General features: G+C 38.5%; 1 protein-coding gene across 1 annotated transcript in view; it reads left to right on the top strand.

Annotated features, from left to right (window-relative positions):
- LOC134672576 (SET domain-containing protein SmydA-8-like) overlaps positions 1-26,128 on the top strand; it is a 69,100-nt gene that overhangs the window by 10,867 nt on the left and 32,105 nt on the right. The window contains exon 2 of the mRNA XM_063530520.1: positions 14,450-14,492. Coding sequence (XP_063386590.1) covers positions 14,466-14,492 — 27 coding nt within the window. The 5' untranslated portion in view covers positions 14,450-14,465. The remainder of the gene's footprint in view (positions 1-14,449; positions 14,493-26,128) is intronic.

The raw sequence follows: 26,128 nt of genomic DNA on the forward strand, positions 1-26,128 counted from the left end.
TAGGATATTTCTCTTAACTATCGCATGAACGACGCCCGGGCGTCACGAAGCATTTTGTTTTTCTCAATTTATATGCCAATAACCGCAGTATTTTTAAATAGGTACTATACGTTACGTACACAACGCACTGACATCAGCAATATATTGTAAAAAAAGCAATATAGTGAAACACTAAAGACAAATTATATCTATCTTGGTCCGAAGTAGAATAAGTCATTCAGTTGAATTTGTTTATGTTAACCGTGGTGCTAAACCGGAATGCATATTTTTATTTGGCCTTTCGTATATGCAAAATATTTAGGCCGCTACTCATCAAAGTAGTACGAGCTAATTATAAAAACGTTAAATATTGCAAAACAATAGACTATACATTAATCGCCATCGTCGTATATTTATGTATAATATATTATATATAGATATAAGTATATGGACGTTATTTTTTATTTTATTTTTTCCTTTGGAATTTATTTTGTTCAGTTGTATTTGGGTTTTAACTTAGTGTCCCAAATGTACCATATTTTGGTGTAATAACTAAGTGATACGATTCAAAACCGGAATTTAGCAGTCCTTTAACTTAACCAATTCTGTTTTAAAATAATACGATCTTCTGATCATTTTTCATGAAAAAACAATGATAGTATTTTTTCTGATTTTTTGACTGCTGTCCTAAAGGAATCCAGAAGTATGGTAAACTAAACTGACCCAAAATAAATCAATGATTTAGCAAACAGCTGTGTTAATGGGTTGCGTTTTTAACCGTTTAGGCGATCAACTAGTAAAATAGTCATCACTATATATCGAACGCAGTGTAGCCCACCTGCGTAGTTTGCACACCAAGTTTAATATTGTGTATGTAATATTCTACATAAGTGTATTGTGTGAATTGAACTATAAAGCATTTAAAAGCACGAAGGTAATTTATTGATGCAAGTTCATCAAATGTTACATGTACATATTAGGTACAGCTAGGTTCTTTTTTTTTATACGTATAGAATGTTAAAACAAAATCTAATAATCCCGTTCCAATTTGTTGTTCATAATCATAATAGACTAAAATTGTATACAATTCGTGGTCAACTTTATTAACTTTAATTCGATTTGAAAAAGTTTTATAAACTCATAAAGTGTCCTTTTGTGAAAGTACACAAAAGTTCTCTTTTGTATTAAAGTTCAATAGCGGTCCTTATCCGCGGTACCGACTTATATTAGTATTGATATGAAATATGAAAATACAGGCTCGTCTACGAGCAATAACGAAAAAGGACGTAATTTAGGCTAATGATACAACCCAGCGTTACCTCCTCCAGACATCAGGACAAGATACGCTGTGGCTGTGATATCGTTCCCCGCGTCTTGGCGCTTGTGACGCGTTGGCCGCGTGATGTCCGTCTTCACGACTCATCCTGTTAACGATGTTCTCTGAGCAGACGGCGACAATGAGAAAATTCAGTTATTAGGCGCATGCCCACATCTCGACTTACAGCAGCTCCTGCTGACCGAATAGTACAACGGGAAGAGACTCACGCGGCCTAGCGCGTTACAAGATTTTCAACTTGTTGTTGTTGAGTTATTTTCTTTTTTCTTTTATGTATATACATAATATATATTATAGTATGTATATGCTAATAACCTGTCTAACGTCTTTAAGTCCTCTGATCTATCCGAGAAAAAAAAATTTTTTTGATATTTATCAAATCAAATTTTATTTTATTTATCAAAATTAAAAATCCATCATGTTCGTGGAATATAGAAAATATGTATATGAACTTGCATAATAAAATTATGCTTTCGGTTCAGTCACGAACTATGCTGAGTGGCATCGCCAAAGGTATATTAAAAAAATAATAATAATAATTTATAGGATTACTGTTACTCAACTTTCGTACTAATCTTTTCAACAAGATCATATTTTACCCAAACTCAAATGTTTAGTATTGCGCTCATATTACATGCCTATAAAGATGAATGTATATGTATATTCCTCTTACTAGTATTCGAGCTATTGAAGTGTATAATAATAATCATTTAAACCTGATTAGGTAAAGTCAGCGTACAATAAACATCATGTATGTATGTATGTATGTAACTTTATTGCACATAAACATGTCATCATTATTTTGTAATTAGTTTAGGTACTGTATCTGACTCCATGTGAGGAGTCTTTACATTTAAATAAAGATACCTGAGATGAATCTTTTTATTATATTTTAAGAATATTGACAGCAAGACACGATTGGATTATTGCACAAATATTGGTGTTGCAGCGTCTATTCCCGCAGGGCCAACGAAACAGGTACAGCAATCAACCACGATAACAATTCAATTCACAGAATTTCAGGTATTAAGCATCTAGCCTCAAAACTTATGATTTGTATCCAAATATTCGCTCCGTTGGGAACGAATTAATATTGTGAGACGCACTTTACTTGTATCTTTTTAAAATGTGTTAAAAACACACTTAATTTCATAATAATTATATTGCTTTTGCTGTATCGCTACTGGCTGTGGTTGTATTGCGAGTTTAGAAAATAAATATTCTATTTATAGTCCGTATCTTTAGGTATTTAAATAAAAGTAAACACACAATTTGTACATTTTCGGGTACTTTATTACATTAATTAGTCAACCGACCAATTATAAAACCGCCTAGATCAGTCACTGAACGATCTGACTTGAACCTACATTATTTGATCGTGTAATGTTTCCATCTACTCTCAACTGGCTTAAGGAGACATTTGAGGGTAGATTTTGTTTACTTTTATTTAAATACCTAAAGATACAGACTATAGTGATTTCATCTTAACGCCATGATTTATATTATGAATGTGATGCCTAATTAATAACATGTGCTATGTGACACAGTGGTATGGTTACATAGAAAAATAAGTGCAATTAGTGGGTTCCCACCAACTACCCACGGATACTAAATTTATGATATGTAGGTAGGTACCTATATTTTAAACTTTGCAAAAACGTATTGCATAGTAGGTTCCCTCGTATTGAAGATGGCTGAAAGACTACCATGACCATGACCATGACCATGTCGGTCATGACAGTTGAACCATACCATACATACATTTATTTTTTACGGTTTCTATTACACATACTTAGTTAAAAATAATATTTTAAGTGTATGATCTGAGGGTAGGTAATCCTTTATAGGATAATCAGAGGGTAATCGTTTTGTTGTTTACATAAAATCAAATGAATGTATGAATAGGTATTAACCTAATAGTTACCCATTATTTACAACCATAAACAATAAATATCTGTGAGATATCTTCATATATGTAACACGCCAAAATGTAGGTACAGAAAACTGCTTTATCATTAAATTTATTAACTCAAGTGGATGATACTCTAATGGTGCTTGACACTTTGTCAGCTTCGACATAATTTCTTGTATTCATGAAGAAAAGGCGTAGTGTTTCGTATTCAGTACTCACCGATTGTTTTAGTGGGTTTATTAGATAAATAATGATGAATACTCATCTTCTTCTAATTCAATTGAATTAGGTAAAGATACTTATTATAATTGGATGATTAAAAATTCAATTATAAAAACTAATTTTCAAACAGATAAAAAGTGCCTATTTACTGACTTCGCCTATAAGCGTTCTCGATAAGCATATTTTTATGAAGGTACTCATTTTTATACCATTTAATATAAGGGTAAACCGAAGTTGTTAAAGTTTCATCGCCCATAACAATATTGACTAATAATATTATCTGTCTCTGTATCTGTATAAATTAAAAAATCGTCACCAAAATGTATGCACTGCCAGGGCACCACTTCATTTGTTTAATTTCATACATCAAATATTATACGTCAGCAAAATTAAACTTACAATAGTAATCTGACGTGATATACCTAGGTACATACTCCATACCTAGGTACACCTAGCGATTCCCACTTTTAGAGACAAGTTATATCTACCCACTGTATTAATATTATTTATGTGGGGTAGTATAAAAACAATGTACTATTGTGTTAATTATAGAATTTGAGAGATATAATCTCGTGTGGATTCACATTCGACCTCTGGGCGCATTTGGATTCTTTTTCTTATACTTTTTTAAGTACTTACCGTACTATGGGTTAGGTGTGAGTAAAATTTATTCAGACAATTGGATAGTAGAAATTCAATTATATTTCATATGTTGGGCCATCTAAAACCAAATAAAAAGAAAGCCTCCCTCGGCTCTGTAGTACAATTATAATTTCCATTTTAATGGCAATACATTTCTCACAAAATATAATTACTATTAAAAATGCGCTAATATGAATATCTAGGCCCTTTCTTTCGTTGTGTGTTGTTCGATCTTAAGCCTTCGTGTTGGTTCACGACCAACCCCAAGGCGCAACGATCGGTGTTCGAAATACGAACAGACTTTCCTTCGTGTTGGTTCACGACCAACCCCCAGGATGATTTGTTCCTTCGTGTTGGTTCACGACCAACCCCCAGGATGATTTATTCCTTCGTGTTAGTTCTCGACTAACCTCCAGGATGTATGGATGTCCTTCAAGTTAAAGGATTGCACAACGAATTTAATAACAAAATATCATATTGCGCAACGAATAAAATGTAATCTCACATCTAACACCATAGCACGAAACGAAGATCGTTATTAAAAAGCAATGTAGAGCGGAGCGGCCCCCACGCCGGGGAGCGGTAACCGGAAGTGGGCGGAATTTGCTATTTCTCAGTTTTAAGTCAAAATACTTACTCTTAAATGTGTGCGATGCTACCTGTACAATAGGGAAACTACATGGTTAATATACATTTATATCTGAAAAATGAAGTGACGAAATATAATGTGACGTAGGCTTGTGTCACTCTGGGAAGAGAAGACCAATGTTTTATTAGACTATGCCTGATCCTTTACGTTCCGTAGTGAACGAAACCACGAAACGCAAAGGAAGAGTAATAGAGAGACAGAAAGCGTTTCGCTGTTGTAATAGTACAAGCGATTGTCACCTCGGCTAGGCACCCTATACTGCCTCGCACAGCTAAACTGTAGAACGAACTATCGCCCGCGGTATTTGCGGACCGATACTCCTTTCAAGCCTTCAAGAAAACAGCGTACTACCATCGTAAAATGGCGGTATAACGCACCCTAATAGTGGCAGGACACACTAACAGAAGACTATTATGAAATGCAGGGGAGCCCATGGGGAGCCCATACATATCATACAACTCTTTCCGCACAGACCCTAAAAATATTTTTTCTTGCTTCCTGCCAAAAAAATGAATCAAACAAATTGCCAAAACCTTGATGATTTTTTGTATAGATAAGAACATCGGACAAGCCGTCTGTGAGACACTTTTCATTCAACAAGTGCCAAAACTATTTATACCGGATGTGGCCTGTAACATGAGCAAATAATTAAAACATAGATTGTACTCCTCAAACGGTGACACTTTTGTTCAACAACTTTTAAAAATTATGAAGTATTTAGACTCCCTATTTTTCATACAAAATAAATATTATATTCAATGGACGCCAGCGCCACGCCATAATATATCATTGTAATTGACGTTGCGTGTCAAGCCTTAAACATAAAAAAATTCGCAATACATTGCGACTTTGAATAACCTTTAAAGTGTATTAAAAATCAAACTACAAGTTATTTTCAAAAGTCGCTGAACAAATGTTGATTAGTATGAGGAATACAGCCTACAGTTAATTTTTTTGCTCATATTACAGGCCACACCCGGTATAATATACAACAGTAGGTACCTATCCTTTATTAATTTTTAATACAGATTAAGTACTAACATATTTTGGTTTTATAATTAGGTATATGTAGGTAAGTAAGCGCAGTCCCGCTCATGATGCCAGTTGTCAATGTCACTGTGCGAGTTTGACAACAATATAATTATGCGCGTGCAATAGAGATAGCAACAGCCGGGTCAATGTACGAAAGTCTATATGAAAAGCGTCTCTGCTTTAGGCACTGCCCATATAACCATTCCAGTCGCAGAATCATCAAAGTGGTAACTAAATGTCAGATGTGTCGTAACAGAGTCCACACAATGTGTCTAGAATTGTTTCGAAACAAAGTGTCGTCGCCGTGTCTACACTTTTCCGTAACAAGGTGTCGACACATTTGTGTGCACTTTGCGTGCGGTTTGCGACTAAATCTGACAGCAAATTTGTGACAGCAAATGTCAATATAAAATACCTCTTGAAAACCAAGGTTTGTCAAACTACTATTAGTGTCTCGTGTGCTCGTAATTCTAGTAAGTCATCATGGGCGATGCGAATGATAAAAATCGACCAAAACCATATAAACACCCAACACCCGTCAACCTTTTACAGAAAAGTTTTTAAAGAAATGCAATACGCTACTAGGTCAGGCAACGAATGCTCAATAAAGTTGTAGAGGGAAATGCTCAGAACACAATTTTTGGCTCCTTAACTTGGTTTGGACAAGTTAGGAGGTGAACATATCAAAAGTCCTCGGCCGTAGCCTTTGAGCGGGGGGGAGAGAGGGGGCTTTGAAGGTCCCATTTTCCGGTTTTTCGATTATATCTCGGAAACTATGCATCGTAGCGACATGGCCACTTATAGAAAATGAAAGTTAATTTAATTTGTTACAAGTTTATTTAGTCAATTTTTTCCATATATTGAATAGTTTTTAAAATATCCGCTCTTGAAACTTTATTTAGGGCTCTCAATTTTATCTTGATCTCTACATCAGTGAAGGTGCTAGGCCGTGTTCCACAAAATTTAAAAACAATTTTTTTAGGGTTCCCTACCTCAAAAGGAAAAAATTGAACCCTTATAGGATCACTCGTGCGTCTGTATGTCTGTCCGTCTGTCACAGCCTATTTTCTCGGAAACTACTGGACCAATTAAGTTGAAATTTGGTACATATATGTAAATTAGAGACCCAAAGACGGACATATAACGTAAACAAATTGATTTTATACCCAAAAAATGACCATTGCCCCCCCCCCCCTTTATCTCCGAAACTACTAGGTCATAAATTTTGAAAAAAATACACAAAATAGTCCTTTACCTATCACGATTATTAAGATGACAGGAAAACCTATTAGAAATGTGCAGCCAAGCGCGAGGCGGACTTAGTGTACGGAACCCTTAATACGCGAGTCCGGCTCGCACTTGGCCGGTATTTTTTAAACTCCTCTTGACGCTTAACCGCTGAACCGATTTCGTTGATATTTGGTATAGAAATAGTTTGCGTCCCGGAACAGGACATAGGATAGATCTTATAACCAAAATCATCTTTTGAAGGTGTGAAAAGTGGCGTGAAAATTTGTACGGACAATCAATAACCGCTGAACCGATTTATATGAAATTTGGGATGGTCTACAATTCTACATCTTTGATTTAGTTGAAAATGATAAAAAACATGACTTCAAACCTAAACTTAAACAGTAAGTATTAACTTCAAGAATTCAATTCTGAATTCCGCCCTGCACCACATTTCACACCTTTAAAGGATGATTTTTGACATAACTTATCATGTCCTGTCTCGGGACTCAAAATATATGTGTACCTTTAAATTAAAACTGTTCAGCAGTTTAAGCGTGAAGAGGAGTTTAAAAGAAAGTATTTTAATAAGTTTATATGTTTTTACTTCGGAATGGTGTCAATGTGATACCATAACTAAATTTGGTACTGTGAATTTATACGAAAACGATACCAAACATGGCCTCGTAGCTTTACTGATGTAGAAGTCAAGATAAAATTGAGAGCCCTAAATTCTTATTACTTGGCCTAACTTGTGTAGAAGGAAAAGGAAAAATAAAAGTCTTCGGCAGGAATATAAGACACAAATATAATTTTTAGAGTTACTATTTCAACCATCAAACATAAACATACCTTGATTATATTATTCTAGTGAGATACGCATATATAAACAAAAACATTAAAAAAATTACAAGGTCGAAATGTCACGGAGCTTGTGTGAGTTATATGTGAAAAATAAAAACTTTTATGACAAGAAAATCTGGACACAATTTAAGAATCATCCAATTGCGTCGAGGAATCATCAGTATTTTTGCATGTTTCATTACCTCCTTGCTTCTTTTTTTGTCCTTTGTATTCTGTAGCAATTGGTTAGATCTGAAAATAAAGATAACTTGCGTCGTCACGGATGTCGATTTATAGGTTTTAGGGAGTGCAGAATTCGAAAATGACGACCATTTTATAATCCAAGATGGCGGCTACGCATGTTGTCATAAAAGTCGTCATGAATATTGTTTTATAGGTTTTAGGACGTGACAGGTCCAACAATAGGGTATATTACTGCAATGTTCTGCCGCCAGAGTGCAGCACTACCGACTCAGTAAATTCATAGACTAACTTATACATACTGTGCCTTAAACTGTTTTTTGACAAGTTTTTAAAGACAATAAAATATGACATTGATGCATCAAGGCGGTTTGTTAACAAGTGCCTACCGGTAAACGCGAAAATCGAAATTTAGTTATCCGCCTCTTTATCGCTCGAATATGCGAGAGTGATAGAGAGGCAGAAACCGAACCCTCGATTGTCGTGTTTCACGATAGGCGATATGTGAGTGACGTAGTGACGCATGTTTGTTTACTGTATGTGTACTACTAGTGCCACCTACGCAGAGCTTTGCCTAATATTCCCTATTGTCTACATCACTGTAATTGAAGTCACAGGCCTCCATGGGCTACGGTAAACGCTTACCATCAGACGGGCGGTGTGGTTGTTTGCTACCAACATGTTAATTTAAAAAAACTCCACCATATCGCCCGTTAATAAGTACTTATTTTGCGAAGCTAATGACATTTGTCACAAGAAATACGACAATTGTCACGAAATTCCGACACAGAACTCAAGAATTACCAAAAGTTCTTTGAAATCTTGTGACAATTTCCATCATTATCATCATAAACATCGCAAAAGAAATACATGTTTTTGCCGATATAATAAAGTTTTTAAAAATAATACAATGATGGTGACAAACAGGAATACGGCCCGCCCGATGGTAAGCGATAACCGTAACCCATGGATGCCTGTGACGTCAGCAACAATGAGACTTGTCGAAATGTCGCACCTGTCACGTTACGTCACATTGTCACGCCAGGGAGTACATCTGAAAATTGTGTGTTCCCATTTGTCCCCATACCGATAAGGTGGGAAAAAATAGGAAATATTTACATGCAAATCCTATTCCATCTGTTCCCTACGGAGATAAATGGGAATACATCCGAAAATTGTGTGTTCCCATTTGTCCCCACCCCGATAAGGTGGAAAAAATGGGAAATATTTACATGCAAATCCTATTCCATCTGTTCCCTGCGAGGATAAATGGGATTACATCCGAAAATTGTGTGTTCCCATTTGTCCCCACCCCGATAAGGTGGGAAAAAATGGGAAAATTTACATGAAAATACTATTCCATCTGTTCCCTGCGGGGATAAATGGGATTACATCTGAAAATTGTGTGTTCCCATTTGTCCCCACCCCGAAAAGGTGGGAAAATTGGGAAATATTTACATGCAAATCCTATTCCAACTGTTCCCTACGGGGATAAATGGGAATACATCTGAAAATTGTGTGTTCCCATTTATCCCCACCCCGATAAGGTGGAAAAAATGGGAAATATTTACATGCAAATCTTATTCCATCTGTTCCCTGCGAGGATAAATGATAAATGGGATTACATCCGAAAATTGTGTGTTCCCATTTGTCCCCACCCCGATAAGGGGGGGAAAAATGGGAAATATTTACATGAAAATACTATTCCATCTGTTCCCTGCGAGGATAAATGATAAATGGGATTACATCCGAAAATTGTGTGTTCCCATTTGTCCCCACCCCGATAAGGGGGGGAAAAATGGGAAATATTTACATGCAAATACTATTCCATCTGTTCCCTGCGGGGATAAATGGGATTACATCTGAAAATTGTGTGTTCCCATTTGTCCCCACCCCGATAAGGTGGGAAAAAATGGGAAATATTTACATGCAAATACTATTCCATCTGTTCCCTGCGGGGATAAATGGGATTACATCTGAAAATTGTGTGTTCCCATTTGTCCCCACCCCGAAAAGGTGGGAAAATTGGGAAATATTTACATGCAAATCCTATTCCATCTGTTCCCTACGGGGATAAATGGGAATAAATCCGAAAATTGTGTGTTCCCATTTGTCCCCACCCCGATAAGGTGGAAAAAATGGGAAATATTTACATGCAAATCCTATTCCATCTGTTCCCTACGGAGATAAATGGGAATACATCCGAAAATTATTTAGATAAAATAAAGCTACTCCAGATAAGATTAATTAAATATTTGGTCGGTTATAAAACCAGGAAAAAGCACAGACATAATTATGATACACTTTTCTCAACTTGTAAGATACTTCCTGTGCATTGTAAGGTTGTATATTTAAATGTGTTACATAGTTACTACACTGATGATTGTAAAATACCAAGAATAAGTAAGCGTGACACTAGGTCTGCTAAGAGAATAAGATGTGTGTTATCCGGACTTAAACGAGGAACTTCTTAACAAGTTGGACCGTCTCCTTAATAATTGTATCCGCTTCATTTTCTGTCTTCGGAAATATGATCACGTGTCCTCATTTCGCACACAGCTCGGCTGGCTCCCTATTCGTCAACGGCGTAATATTCGCATGCTCTGTACTCTCTACTCTATTATCAATGACCCACACTCCCCTGAATATCTCAAATCCTTCTTTCACTTTTTGGGTGACTCTCGTGACCGTAAGCTTCGCTCTACCGGCAACAGAGCTCTGTCTATCCCTCTTCATCGGACGGGTTTTATGTCCGATTCATTCTCCATTCAAGTGGCCCGCCTCTGGAATGGTCTTCCCCCTAACATTAGGAAAGCACCTAACAAGTATGCTTTTAAAAAATCTGTGCGTGATTTCTTTGCTGGCAGTTCAAAGAAGAATTAAGTATCTGTCTGACAAGTCGTATAATATCTATATATTTTATATGTATGTATATATATATATATATATATATATATATATATATATGTATGTATTATTAATCTATATTTATGTATTAATGCCATATTTATTAAAGAATCGTGTGATATATGTATGTATGTACATTGTATATATTTTGTTTCTAGATAAGTTCTCTTTTGGTTTTCTAATGCACCGCCTACAATATTTTCTGCTTGGCCTTAAGGTTGACTGGTAGAGAATGCCTCATGGCATTAAGTTCGCCTTTTGTACATTAAGTTATTCTTTTGTGCAATAAAGTTTTAAATAAATAAATAAATAAAATAAATAAGATTGACACAACCGTCAGCAAAAAACTATTATGGTCGAAGAACAAAAGAATACTTGATCCCCAAAATTTATAACGAGTACCCTCTTTTACTTGAAACACCTAAATTGAACATAGGTAGATTGAAGTCGAAATTTAAACAGATTTTACTACACAAATATGAAAATTTAACCTAGCTACCTACTTTCTTGTGTTAACAAAGCGTTTGTGCCGCTATAATATTATAAGAATTCTTCCTGTTATGTTCGTGTTATGAAATGTCACTATTAGTACTATGTTAGATTATCGCAAGATAGATTTAGGATACATACATATAGGTAAATTTATATGTTCTTAATGATAACTTAACTTGTCACTTAATAATTAGTGTACCTATTTAGCTTAAGATTAGTTTAGAGCGCACCGCCAACAAACTGTCTCACAGTTTGGCGAAACATTAGATTAAGGTACTAAATATTGTATTTTTTCTGTTAAATTTTCAATAAAAAAAAAAAAAAAAAAAATTGTGTGTTCCCATTTGTCCCCACCCTGATAAGGTGGAAAAAATGGGAAATATTTACATGCAAATCCTATTCCATCTGTTCCCTGCGGGGATAAATGGGATTACATCTGAAAATTGTGTGTTCCCATTTGTCCCCACCCCGAAAAGGTGGGAAAATTGGGAAATATTTACATGCAAAGCCTATTCCATCTGTTCCCTGCGGGGATAAATGGGATTACATCTGAAAATTGTGTGTTCCCATTTGTCCCCACCCCGATAAGGTGGGAAAAAATGGGAAATATTTACATGCAAAGCCTATTCCATCTGTTCCCTACGGGGATAAATGGGAATACATCCGAAAATTGTGTGTTCCCATTTGTCCCCACCCCGATAAGGTGGAAAAAATGGGAAATATTTACATGCAAATCCTATTCCATCTGTTCCCTACGGAGATAAATGGGAATACATCCGAAAATTGTGTGTTCCCATTTGTCCCCACCCTGATAAGGTGGAAAAAATGGGAAATATTTACATGCAAATCCTATTCCATCTGTTCCCTGCGAGGATAAATGGGATTACGTCCGAAAATTGTGTGTTCCCATTTGTCCCCACCCCGATAAGGTGGGAAAAAATGGGAAATATTTACATGCAAATACTATTCCATTTGTTCCCTGTGTGGATAAATGGGATTACATCTGAAAATTGTATGTTCCCATTTGTCCCCACCCCGAAAAGGTGGGAAAATTGGGAAATATTTACATGCAAATTCTATTCCATCTGTTCCCTACGGGGATAAATGGGAATACATCTGAAAATTGTGTGTTCCCATTTGTCCCCACCCCGATAAGGTGGAATAAATGGGAAATATTTACATGCAAATCTTATTCCATCTGTTCCCTGCGAGGATAAATGATAAATGGGATTACATCCGAAAATTGTGTGTTCCCATTTGTCCCCAGCCCGATAAGGCGGGAAAAATGGGAAATATTTACTTTCAAATCCTATTCCATCTGTTCCCTGCGGGAATAAATGGGAATACATCCAAAAATTGTGTGTTCCCATTTGTCCCCGCCCCGAAAAGGTGGGAAATATTTACATGCAAATCCTATTCCATTTACGTACAAAAATGTCCCCCTGTCAACTTTCAATCGAGATTTAATCGATAATTTATTCGATTAATATTCAGATTAATGCAATTTCAATCTATGTTAGGTCGACTAAATTAATCGCGATTAAAATATGAGGATTAACTTTTTTTTATTCCATGGCATGGCTCTTACACTTTGAGAATATCTGAAAACGAATGAACACAAGGAGCCATTTTGCAAATCCAGTAACTTTGTTATTACTTTTGACAGCGCGTGTCATGTGTCAACACAGAGTCGACACAAAGTCGAAACATTTGCGACTACTTTGTGACTGCAATATTTCTCAGCCTTAAACCATATTTATACATCATAATTAACAAGTTTCGTAGTATGTAAAGCGTTATTTCTGTTATTTAAGTATAGTATACGCATCGAAGTACTAAAAATGCATCAAATAATATAGTTATGAACACAGGCACTGAGAAGTAAACAATTTCATTTCCGGCTAAACTAAAACAATGTGGTGGCGCGTTGATTATATTACACTTAGTTTATCAAATCACTCGAGCAGTTTAATTCCCCATAATAATTTAAGTCCTATTGTAATATAAATGCAAACAATATATAATTACGTCTTGTAATCCGTTTTAGAGATGGCGTATTAATGTCACTTATTTTTATTTAAGCATTTTTCCATCTGACAGTTTCCATTTGACAGGAACGAAATGAACGAATGAACGAATGATTTTGGCATAAAGTAGTCGCAAACCCGAAACAATGTGTGCACACGGCGACCACACTTTATGTCACTTTGTGTCATGTGTCGACCCTTCCCCATTTCTGGTAACTGTGTCGACACGGCGACGACTCTGCGACTGGAATTGTGACCGAAACAGACGGTGTCGACACAAGATGTGTCAACACCGCGTCGTAACGGCGACTAGAAATGGTTGTATGGGTGGTCCCACCGCGAGCTAGTAAGCTATGAGATGAGCTATCGGCTATAAACACGAACAAAAGATAAGCACTCCCGTGTAAATAAAAGAGACACGGCGATATTTATAGTTACTCGCCCAGCGGTGAGCTATAAATATCGCCGTGTCTCTTTTGTTTACACGGGAGTGCTTATCTTTTGTTCGTGTTTATAGCCGATAGCTCATAGCTTACTAGCTCGCGGTGGGACCAGTGCCTAAATTCCAAATTCGGGCTGATTTTCGAATAGCTTTTAAACGGCAGTAGATATCGCTTTGCGTCGTAACATACTTAGGGCCACTTGCACAACCCCACTAACCCGGGGTTAATCGGTTAAACCGTTAACCCAGTGTCAAATTGTATTGGTACCCATGGTAACTCCAGGTTTAACCGGTTAACCCCGGGTTATTGGAATAGTGCAAGTGGGCCTTATTGTTTTAAAGCAAATTTTTCAAATCAGAAAAAAAGTGCGTTTATATCAAGCAACAATAACCTTTATCTCCTCACCATATGGTTCCTTTCACATATGTTTGATTTATAATTCTATTTTTAAATCCGGTTACAATAGCAACAGCTGTTAGCGATTATAATGACGTGACTTTGATGTCGTTTTTATTCTTACCTCGTTTGTTTCAGATTTTTTGACGACGAGATGAATAAGAAATCGCATAAAAAGAAGGTAAATATTTGATCTGCAGTAGTAAAGGACAAATTAAACCCAAAATTGTTTGGAGCTAGCTATGGTCATAATTTAATGACTAAAATATAATACCCTCAACTAAACCCCTTAGGGCCACCCCACATCTGGCGTCTTTCGAGCGTCGGCGTCTACAATTCTATGGTCGCTGCTCGACGCAACGTCGACGGCACCGACACGACGACGACATCGGCGACGTCATTTTCCATAGCGCTGACCAGACGCCGACGCTCGAGGGACGCTAGATGTGGGGTGGCCCTTAAATTAGAATACATTTACTTAAGCTATTGCGTATCAAACTATCCTCTGATAGCTTAAAAACATCGAAATGCCGGGGCGTGCCCCTAGCCAGCCGAATATTTCAAGTCGAATTTAAGAACTTCGCTTCGCTCGCTCGTTCGATAATGTGGAAAAATCGTGAGAGTTTAAATCAGTATTTTAAGCTATCAAAATCGACCAACATACGCCCTTTCACTAGCAACACAGCTGATTAGTACATGCTTCTAATATCCCCGGCACGATATCAATCAAGTTTGGCAAGGTTGCGGCGCGCGCCAAATGGCGACGAGTCCGTGCGAGCCACGCGTGTTTTGCTTGGATGGTTGGCCGCGGTTGGCAACCGTGCGACGTTGGTGGTGCGAGGAAATGCGATGATGAGAGGTGCTTGAATTGTATAGATCGAATCGAGGGATGGACGGACAAACCCGATAAGTAGTGCAAATGAGTTTTTGAAATTAGAACTATATGTGGCGTGCGTAGAGTTCTTATTTAAGTGATAAAATATCTTGACTTATCGGGTTTGACCACCCGTCCCTCGGAATGTGCATGTCTTTGCTGTAAGCAGTCACTGACATTCGTAAGAATATGGGAAAGCGCGTGGGTATATTGTGCTTGACAACGCAGTAGCAATTTGGGTCTTTTTTTAGTATGAGGTATGCGGCTTTCCTGTGGACATTATAAAATGAAGGGATCTTAAAGTCAAATTTTTGTACTTTATCCATCAGCAAGTTGAAACCTTTGCATTTGTAATAAGAAATTCTTAGAAAAATGTAACAAAATCGTAAAAATTTAACCTCACGGGAACCTGCAACCAAGCAGGTGCGGCGGCTAAAGCGGCCGAAAACCTCAAGTTGCAGAAGTACAGTGGCCTATTTAATAAAGCTACAACTTACAATTTACAAGCGGAAGTCTCGCTCTATCACATAGGGTTAGAAAGAGACTTCCGCTTGTAAATTGTAACTTGTAGCTTTATAAAATAGGCCACAGGGGTCTCGGCCCCGAGTATATTTTTATGCCATTTGGGGTTGAGACCCTTGGCCCGTGGGGTCCTAATGCTGTAAAACTTTTTAAGGAGCTTTCGAAAAGGATTGTAGACTTCACTGGTGACCGAAGAGCTGGCAGCTTTCTCGCTCAACGTATTGGCTTAGCAATACAGCGGGGAAATGCTGCCAGCGTCCTCGGCACCATGCCAAAGGGGCCCAATTTCTTAGATATATTTTATTTTATTTAGTATTCGTTTTTAGTTTTAATTTAGTTTTATTTTACAGATAAGTTAGCTTATTTTCATTTTTAATATTTGTATCTACCTTATAAATAAATATTTTCTAGTACAAAATCGTTAATTTTTGTAGGTCTACGGTTATCCGTGGATTGGGTTAAAAGGCCTTATTACATACAATCTACTCTATAAGTCGGTAACACCGGTATCAGTCAACTGTCGTAATATTTTTTTTAAGTTCGTAGTGTAGTAGTAACGTGTAAAACCGCCCTTAAGGCTATGTTTGCAGGTGATTCTTTAGACAGTTTTTTTTATATCCCATGTGCAAGGAACAACCCATTTCTTTCAGATCTACTTGCTCTTCATTATCAGTTTAAGACATGTAGATATCGAATGTTCGTCCTAATTATGTCGGTAGCCGTCAGATAGCAATTAGGGGCGCGCGTCACAACACGACGCGCTGACAAGTGACGGGCGCCGAGCGCGGGCGCACCGCCAGGAAACCCAAGTCAGACAGGGGCACCTTTCCTTTTAAAGGACATTTTCTGCTAATTTTAGTTTCCTACGCTATTCGCTTAAGTCATTGATATGACTTAAGCACTACTTTATATCCTCAGAGGACCTCCCGTAAACCGTTTACAGTCGCTGTCAAAGATATGTTTACATTTTTCACCTTATCACAAAGGAGTAAGGTGCAAAAGTGTAAACATATCTTTGACGTCGACTGTACAAACCGTGTAAACGTGCTGCAACTTTTTAGTTTTACCACAGAATAATTTTATTAATAGTACTAGGTACAGAACACTCACTCTCTAACAAAACGCGTCTGTCACGAATTCACGATCAGCACAGATATGGCCGCTAGGTGGCGACAGCGCTACGCGCGGCTTATGGCAAACCCCAAAATTGGGGTCGAACGGATGTACTTTTAGCTACCTGTAGCAAAGCGACGAAATCGCGGAGTGAGACACGCCTGGTTTTACTTTGTAATTTCTGCGAATTAGCCAGACACACGGCCTATCTAGAACTCATAATGCGTTGAATAATGTTTCTTGAAACCATAGATTTTCCAAATGTTTCCGGTCGTAATGGACGGCTTTGACAGGCCGCCATATTTTACTTCGCAATGCGAATATAAACTCGCGCGTCACACTAATTGACAACAAGTTTTGATACAGAAAAATAAACGTATGTCCCACACAATGTCCCTCGTTATGTACACCTTTTTATTTCCCATGAGAGAGAAATATTTTTAGCATGACATGAGTATCCTCTAGCCGCCCAGAGACCTATAAAAAGGTCTCCTTTTCCATTCTAATTTGAACTTTGTGTTGACAAAATAAAATTTCATTTTGCTTGGCAAGGTTTGACGTATGGGCGGCTAGAGGGTATAGCTAAATAAAACAAAAATTTGGCTAAGCACATTTTTACTGGTGAATTCTCGATATATTTGTTTGGGACTCCGGTGATTTTAAGATAGATCTTGCTCTTAATACCTACCACGATGCGCCTCTCCAGGCGTGGCTCACTCTGCGATTTCGTCGCTTTGCTACAGGTAGCTAAAAGTACATCCGTTCCACCCCAATTTAGGGGAAAGCCATAAGCCACGCGTGGCGCTGTCGCCACCTAGTGGCCACATCTGTGCTGATCGTAACAGACGCGTTTCGTTAGAGAGTGAGTCTGGAGTAAGGAACGCGGCTAAAGTACAATAATGAATACCCTTTTTTGCAGGTAAGTAGCACGCGCGGTTTTACTTAACAATATTACTTCAAATCAATATTTACTTGACAATAGGATTAGCCGTCGAGCTCTATTTGAAAGCTACACACTATACCTTAGCCAGCAGCTATACTTAAAGTCGCAAACCTCGTAACTCCTCCGGAGAGTCCGGAGGAATTTCGAGGTTTGCGACTTTAGCCGACGCGGATAGATTCACACCCTAACTAACTTAGCTCAGCCGTAATTAAATTAAGAATTCGCTGATTTTTTAATTATTTAATAGAAATCCAGAAAGGACCCCGCAGCAAACATAGGGAAAAAGTGGTTTCAGTTAAATCTCACGAATTAATTTGGCTCTCCTGATTATTTTTTTGTATGGGCACAGCACTGCCATATAAACACATACGTTACATTTCTGCGACTAAATTATCGCGCGACAAAAAGTCGTGGTGCGCGCTTGGCCTAGAAAACATGTCGCGTAAATAGAAAATTATATACTTGATTATTTCTGAAAGTATACTTCTGAGAGAGTTGTGCCCATACAAAAAAAAAATCAGGAGAGCCAAATTTACATCATACTTACTTAAATTTCGTGAGATTTAACTGAAACCACTTTTTCCCTATATTTGCTGCGGGGTCGTTTACCTGAACTTTTCCAAATAAATAAAAAAATACTTGGATATATGTCTGTGACTCGATCTGACACAGCTGCACTGAATAAACATGTGTTGCATTCTAAGAACCACCGAAACATTTAGATGTCGCCGTCATATAAATAGACATCAAAAAACGCGTATTTACGTAAAATGCACTTGTGACATGCATTGCCAGAAAACTTTGGCAATGTAACGTCTCTACAAAATATCTTACATAAATTATTCCAAAAACTATCTTAATGTAAGGGAATAAGGATCAAATTAGGTAAGTATAAGACGGTAGTTTGGTGAAGGTTTTGTATCAAAATAGACGTTATTTTGAAGAACTCAAGGGCTGAGATGATCATTAAGGATGACTCAGGTCAGACCGCGGGCCGTGTCTGGACCGGAGCTTCCGGCGCATCGTTTTCTATGGAAAGCATCACGTGATCGCCTGTCACGTAAATGTAGGCGCCCGGAAGCTCCCGGCCCGGTCTAATGGCTCCTCTACACGATGGGCCAGCGCCGGCCACTCCAAGGGACGCATTTATGCGTTAGACTCTAACGCATAAATGCGTCCCTCTAACGGTTAGAGGAAGCAAGTGATATTGCTATCTCATTCTACCGCATGGCTGCGTCCCTTGGAGTGGCCGGCGCTGGCCCATCGTGTAGAGGAGCCATAACGTGAGTCATCCTTTAGTCAGATCTGTCAGAAGTTGGTCAGAAGTGTTGGTTATTACATTACTAGCTGCTGCTGCCCACGACTTCGTCCGTGTCGATTCCGAAACACACTTTCAACCCCTTTTTAACCCTATTAGGGGCTGAATTTTTTCAAAAGCATCAACATTATTTTTGCTAATTCTGAAAACGCGACTTAAGACTGCATCGACCGTCCAGTGGCGCCCTCATTGGAGAAATAGTTTTTTCTAATAAACCAATCAATTCAGAGCGCCATCTTTTCCCCAGAAATGCAAATTGCATGTAATTATCGGTGAGTATAGAGGCCCTAAGACCTATCAACATGCGAAAGTCGTTAAGTCATCGTCGCACTACTCGCACTGACACGCCGAGTGACGACTTGTCATTTCATTGCCCTTTATCGCGCGACGCCGACGATCTGTCAACGGTAAATCTTGGTGAGAGAGGTCAGAGAGGGTACGGACACTAGCGAGTCGTGGACTCACACTAACCAGTGTAACGTGGCCCCTAGTGTAAGTCGTTAAATTATCAACGTCGCACTGACATGACGAGTGACGAGTTATCATTTCGTTGCCCTTTATTGCGCGATGCCAACGATCTGTCGATGTGAAGAACTGCAGAGCTTGCTTCAACGGGTAGATGTCGTTAGCTCTAATTTTGGACTAAATATTAACTTAAAAAAGACCAAAATTATGACAGTAAGTAAGCTACAAAAGTCAGGAACATCTGTAACAGCTGATATAGTTGTAAGAAATCAGGTAGTTCAAAGAGTCCAGTCTTACAAGTACTTAGGATGCATTGTAAACGACCAGAGTGATCACAGCGTCGAAATTAAGTGTCGAATTGAACAGGCGCGTAATGCGTTCATGAAGCTCGGACATCTTCTCTGCAACCGTTCGTTGAGGATTTCTACTAGGGTGCGGCTAGCACGGTGCTATGTTTTCTCGGTTCTTCTGTACGGAGTAGAATCGTGGACACTGACCAAGAATATGTGTAAACGCTTGGAGGCTTTCGAAATGTGGGTGTACAGAAGAATCCTGAAAATATCATGGACGGATAGAATAACTAACGAGAGAGTGCTGCAGTTAGTAAATAAAGAGGTCGAGGTTTTAAAGACCGTCAAAACACGCAAGCTACAGTACCTCGGTCATATCATGCGAAACGAGAAGTATGAACTCCTTCAACTTATTATACAAGGAAAGATCCAAGGGAAAAGATCATCCGGAAGAAGACGTAACTCATGGCTCCAAAATCTCCGAACATGGTTCAAGCAGAGCACACGCTCATTATTCCGCGCAGCTGTGTCTAAAGTTCGTATAGCCCTCATGATAGCCGACCTCCGGTAGGAGATGGCACTGGAAGAAGAAGAAGAACGATCTGTCAACAGTAAATCTTGGTAAGAGAGGTCAGAGAGGGTACGGACACTAGCGAGTCGTGGGCTCACACTAACCAGTGTAGTGTGGCCCTTAGTGTACGTCGTTAAATTATCAACGTCGCACTGACATGACGAGTGACGAGTTATCATTTCGTTGCCCTTATCGCGCGACGCCGATAATCTATCAACGATATGATATTAGTCCGGGAGCCGGCTGCATGAAACAAACCTCATCAAAAAATAGAATATACCTACCCTGTAGAGGTACCTGACATTTAGTAGATTCCAACGCACTTGGTCGGCCTAGGCTTAACCTGGCAGATTTTGTACAAATGGCAAAAACGTTGGACAAAAATTCATCAAAAAAAACCTCATCGAAAAATAGAATGAAACTTGTATGGTAGGATACCTGACCTTGAGGACAGTAAAAAAAAAGTGGTCGGCCTCACCTTAGCCTGGCAGTTTTTGCAGTCCGACCAGATTTATTGGGTCACGTGAGAGCTACAATTTACCTCATCGAAAAATAGAATGAAACAAACGGATTATAATAGCTAAAATAAGCCTGTTGACGTATGTCTTGGTCGGCCTCACCTTAACCTGGCAGTTTTTGCAGTCCGACCAGATTTATAAAAAAATCATCAAAAAATTTTTATCGATAAATCGTATGAAACTTGTATGGTACGATAGCTGCCTTTGAGGACAGTAAAAAAAAATGGTCGGCCAAATCCTGTGTTTGCAGGTTCCTGTGTCCGACCAATTTTGTGGTACCACGTAAGAGCTACAATTTACCTCATCGAAAAATAGAATGAAACAAACGGATTATAATAGCTTAAATAAGCCTGTTGACGTATGTCTTGGTCGGCCTCACCTTAACCTGGCAGTTTTTGCAGTCCGACCAAATTTATGAAAAAATCATCAAAATTTTTTTATCGAAAAATCGTATGAAACTTGTATGGTACGATAGCTGCCTTTGAGGACAGTAATAAAAAAATAGTCGGCCAAATCCTGTATTTGCAGGTTCCTGTGTCCGACCAATTTTGTGGTACCACGTGAGCGCTACAATTTACCTCATCGAAAAATAGAATGAAACAAACGGATTATAATAGCTTAAATAAGCCTGTTGACGTATGTCTTGGTCGGCCTCACCTTAACCTGGCAGTTTTTGCAGTCCGACCAAATTTATGAAAAAATCATCAAAATTTTTTTATCGAAAAATCGTATGAAACTTGTATGGTACGATAGCTGCCTTTGAGGACAGTAAAAAAAAAGTGGTCGGCCAAATCCTGTGTTGGCAGGTTCCTGTGTCCGACCAATTTTGTGGTACCACGTAAGAGCTACAATTTACCTCATCGAAAAATAGAATGAAACAAACGGATTATAATAGCTTAAATAAGCCTGTTGACGTATGTCTTGGTCGGCCTCACCTTAACCTGGCAGTTTTTGCAGTCCGACCAAATTTATGAAAAAATCATCAAAATTTTTTTATCGAAAAATCGTATGAAACTTGTATGGTACGATAGCTGCCTTTGAGGACAGTAATAAAAAAATAGTCGGCCAAATCCTGTGTTTGCAGGTTCCTGTGTCCGACCAATTTTGTGGTACCACGTGAGAGCTACAATTTACCTCATCGAAAAATAGAATGAAACAAACGGATTATAATAGCTTAAATAAGCCTGTTGACGTATGTCTTGGTCGGCCTCACCTTAACCTGGCAGTTTTTGCAGTCCGACCAAATTTATGAAAAAATCATCAAATTTTTTTTATCGAAAAATCGTATGAAACTTGTATGGTACGATAGCTGCCTTTGAGGACAGTAAAAAAAAAGTGGTCGGCCAAATCCTGTGTTGGCAGGTTCCTGTGTCCGACCAATTTTGTGGTACCACGTAAGAGCTACAATTTACCTCATCGAAAAATAGAATGAAACAAACGGATTATAATAGCTAAAATAAGCCTGTTGACGTATGTCTTGGTCGGCCTCACCTTAACCTGGCAGTTTTTGCAGTCCGACCAAATTTATAAAAAAATCATCAAATTTTTTTTATCGAAAAATCGTATGAAACTTGTATGGTACGATAGCTGCCTTTGAGGACAGTAAAAAAAAAGTGGTCGGCCAAATCCTGTGTTGGCAGGTTCCTCTGTCCGACCAATTTTGTGGTACCACGTGAGAGCTACAATTTACCTCATCGAAAAATAGAATGAAACAAACGGATTATAATAGCTAAAATAAGCCTGTTGACGTATGTCTTGGTCGGCCTTACCTTAACCTGGCAGTTTTTGCAGTCCGACCAAATTTATGAAAAAATCATCAAAAAATTTATATCGAAAAATCGTATGAAACTTGTATGGTACGATAGCTGCTTTTGAGGACAGTAAAAAAAAATGGTCGGCCAAATCCTGTGTTGTCAGGTTCCTGTCTCCGACCAATTTTGTGGTACCACGTGAGAGTTACAATTTACCACATCGAAAAATAGAATGAAACAAACGGATTATAATAGCTAAAATAACCCTGTTGACGTATGGCTTGTTACGGGCGGCTTTCATAAATTCAATGTGGCAGTGTGCGGCAGAATCCACTTGCATCAAATTTGATGCAACACATTGTGGCTGGACATTAAGAGATGAAATGTATAAGATCAAATGGTTTGAAGGACACATAACGCCTTTGCGAGTCGAAGAAATAACAATAAGATAATCACTTAATATATGTGAGGTTATATATAAAATACACAATATTTTTATTTATTTTTATTTATTGAGAAGTTCAACAGCGTTTACATTAAATAATATACAAAAAACATGAGAACTTATAGCATAGCCAATAACAGAACTTCCTGTAATTTATACATAATAAAAAATCATCTGTGGGTAGACTTGTAACTTGTGCTGTACAAGAATCGTAAATATAACTTAATTTGTAAGTCTTTAAGGTACAAGGAAAAAGAGAAAAAATTAATAATAACTGTAAACTGGAAAAAAAAAATCCTAAAATAGTAGGTATAGCTCTAATTTTGCGTAAACAATAAATAAAAAATAGTAAAATAAAAATACATACAGTACTCGATATTAAACTTTCGTGAGACATATTTTAAATTGTTTATACGACAACGGTTTCACTCACTTGAATTTTTAGTCGCTATTGGCGACATGTTTCGGGCCCGTCGGGGGTCGGGATTAGGCGGGATGTGCGTTGTGACGATCGCGTGGACATAGTGAGTGCAGTGTGCTTGATGCCAGTCGATGCAGCCGCCCTACCAGACCTTGACCTGACAACTCCGGCTGCGGAGTGCACCGCGCCCCCCGCCCCCGCTCTGTCAGCGCGCGCGCAACGAGCGACGAGGCGAGCGGCGCGATCAGTGCACGAGTTGCAGCCGCCGCGAGCACTCGAGCCTGAGGAAGGACCCCCGACGGGCCCGAAACATGTCGCCAATAGCGACTAAAAATTCAAGTGAGTGAAACCGTTGTCGTATAAACAATTTACATACAGTACCTACATAAACGAGCGAATCTATTAGTTTGTATGCATTTATTGGAATTTATGTGTTCGTGTGTGTGTGTGTGTGTGTGTGTGTGGGTGGGTGTGATAGTGCGTGACTACCAGGACAGTTGCTTTGCAATTTGTGATTTGAAAACACGTCTGGAGGAGAAGAAAGGGTCAATGTTTTGGAACGATTTATTATAGATACGTGCGATTCTACTCAGAATTTAATAGAATAGAATTTTGGCCATAATTGGTACGATGACAGGGAATATGGAATAGTGTGGTGTGACGAGTTCGGCGCGTGGGAGCGCGGAGCCCTAACTGTGACAGCAATCCAACGCAGTCTAGATGCCCGTTGAGAACATCGTGGAGGAACATTTTACCATTTATTTAAATTTTGGAAGGATCACGTGCAGTTTTTCCTCTTATATTACAAGTGTTCGATTGAAAACTAAGCTTTGGTGTATACCTGGATCACCTGCACGTACAAGAAGGCGTTTCATATACGCCCGCCCATCAGATAGGTACACAAAGTCATGATGCGTATGGAATACAGCATGTGTGGTCCTATTCTAGCTGTCACGTGGTATCACAAATTTGGTCGGACTGCAAAAACTGCCAGGCTACGGTGAGGCCGACCAAGCCATACGTCAACAGGTTTATTTTAGGTATTATAATCCGTTTGTTTCATTCTATTTTTCGATGAGGTAAATTGTAGCTCTCACGTGGTACCACAAAATTGGTCGGACACAGGAACCTGCCAACACAGGATTTGGCCAACCACTTTTTTATTACTGTCCTCAAAGGCAGCTATCGTACCATACAAGTTTCATACGATTTTTCGATAAAAAAAATTTGATGATTTTTTCATAAATTTGGTCGGACTGCAAAAACTGCCAGGTTAAGGTGAGGCCGACCAAGACATACGTCAACAGGCTTATTTTAGCTATTATAATCCGTTTGTTTCATTCTATTTTTCGATGAGGTAAATTGTAGCCCTCACGTGGTACCACAAAATTGGTCGGACAGAGGAACCTGTCAACACAGGATTTGGCCGACCACTTTTTTTTTACTGTCCTCAAAGGCAGCTATCGTACCATACAAGTTTCATACGATTTTTCGATAGAAAAAATTTGATGATTTTTTCATAAATTTGGTCGGACTGCAAAAACTGCCAGGTTAAGGTGAGGCCGACCAAGACATACGTCAACAGGCTTATTTTAGCTATTATAATCCGTTTGTTTCATTCTATTTTTCGATGAGGTAAATTGTAGCCCTCACGTGGTACCACAAAATTGGTCGGACAGAGGAACCTGTCAACACAGGATTTGGCCGACCACTTTTTTTTTACTGTCCTCAAAGGCAGCTATCGTACCATACAAGTTTCATACGATTTTTCGATAGAAAAATTTTGATGATTTTTTTATAAATTTGGTCGGACTGCAAAAACTGCCAGGTTAAGGTGAGGCCGACCAAGACATACGTCAACAGGCTTATTTTAGCTATTATAATCCGTTTGTTTCATTCTATTTTTCGATGAGGTAAATTGTAGCTCTTACGTGGTACCACAAAATTGGTCGGACACAGGAACCTGCCAACACAGGATTTGGCCGACCACTTTTTTTTTTACTGTTCTCAAAGGCAGCTATCGTACCATACAAGTTTCATACGATTTTTCGATAAAAAATTTTTGATGTTTTTTTTATAAATCTGGTCGGACTGCAAAAACTGCCAGGTTAAGGTGAGGCCGACCAAGACATACGTCAACAGGCTTATTTTAGCTATTATAATCCGTTTGTTTCATTCTATTTTTCGATGAGGTAAATTGTAGCTCTCACGTGACCCAATAAATCTGGTCGGACTGCAAAAACTGCCAGGCTAAGGTGAGGCCGACCACTTTTTTTTTACTGTCCTCAAGGTCAGGTATCCTACCATACAAGTTTCATTCTATTTTTCGATGAGGTTTTTTTTGATGAATTTTTGTCCAACGTTTTTGCCATTTGTACAAAATCTGCCAGGTTAAGCCCAGGCCGACCAAGTGCGTTGGAATCTACTAAATGTCAGGTACCTCTACAGGGTAGGTATATTCTATTTTTTGATGAGGTTTGTTTCATGCAGCCGGCTCCCGGACTATAAACCTCTGATGTTCCACTGCTGTATCATGATAGGATTTTTATCGCCTGTCACTATGCCTGTCACTTTAGCACTTACATA

This window comes from Cydia fagiglandana, chromosome 17, assembly GCF_963556715.1.
Source record: "Cydia fagiglandana chromosome 17, ilCydFagi1.1, whole genome shotgun sequence".
Classification (NCBI taxonomy): domain Eukaryota; kingdom Metazoa; phylum Arthropoda; class Insecta; order Lepidoptera; family Tortricidae; genus Cydia; species Cydia fagiglandana.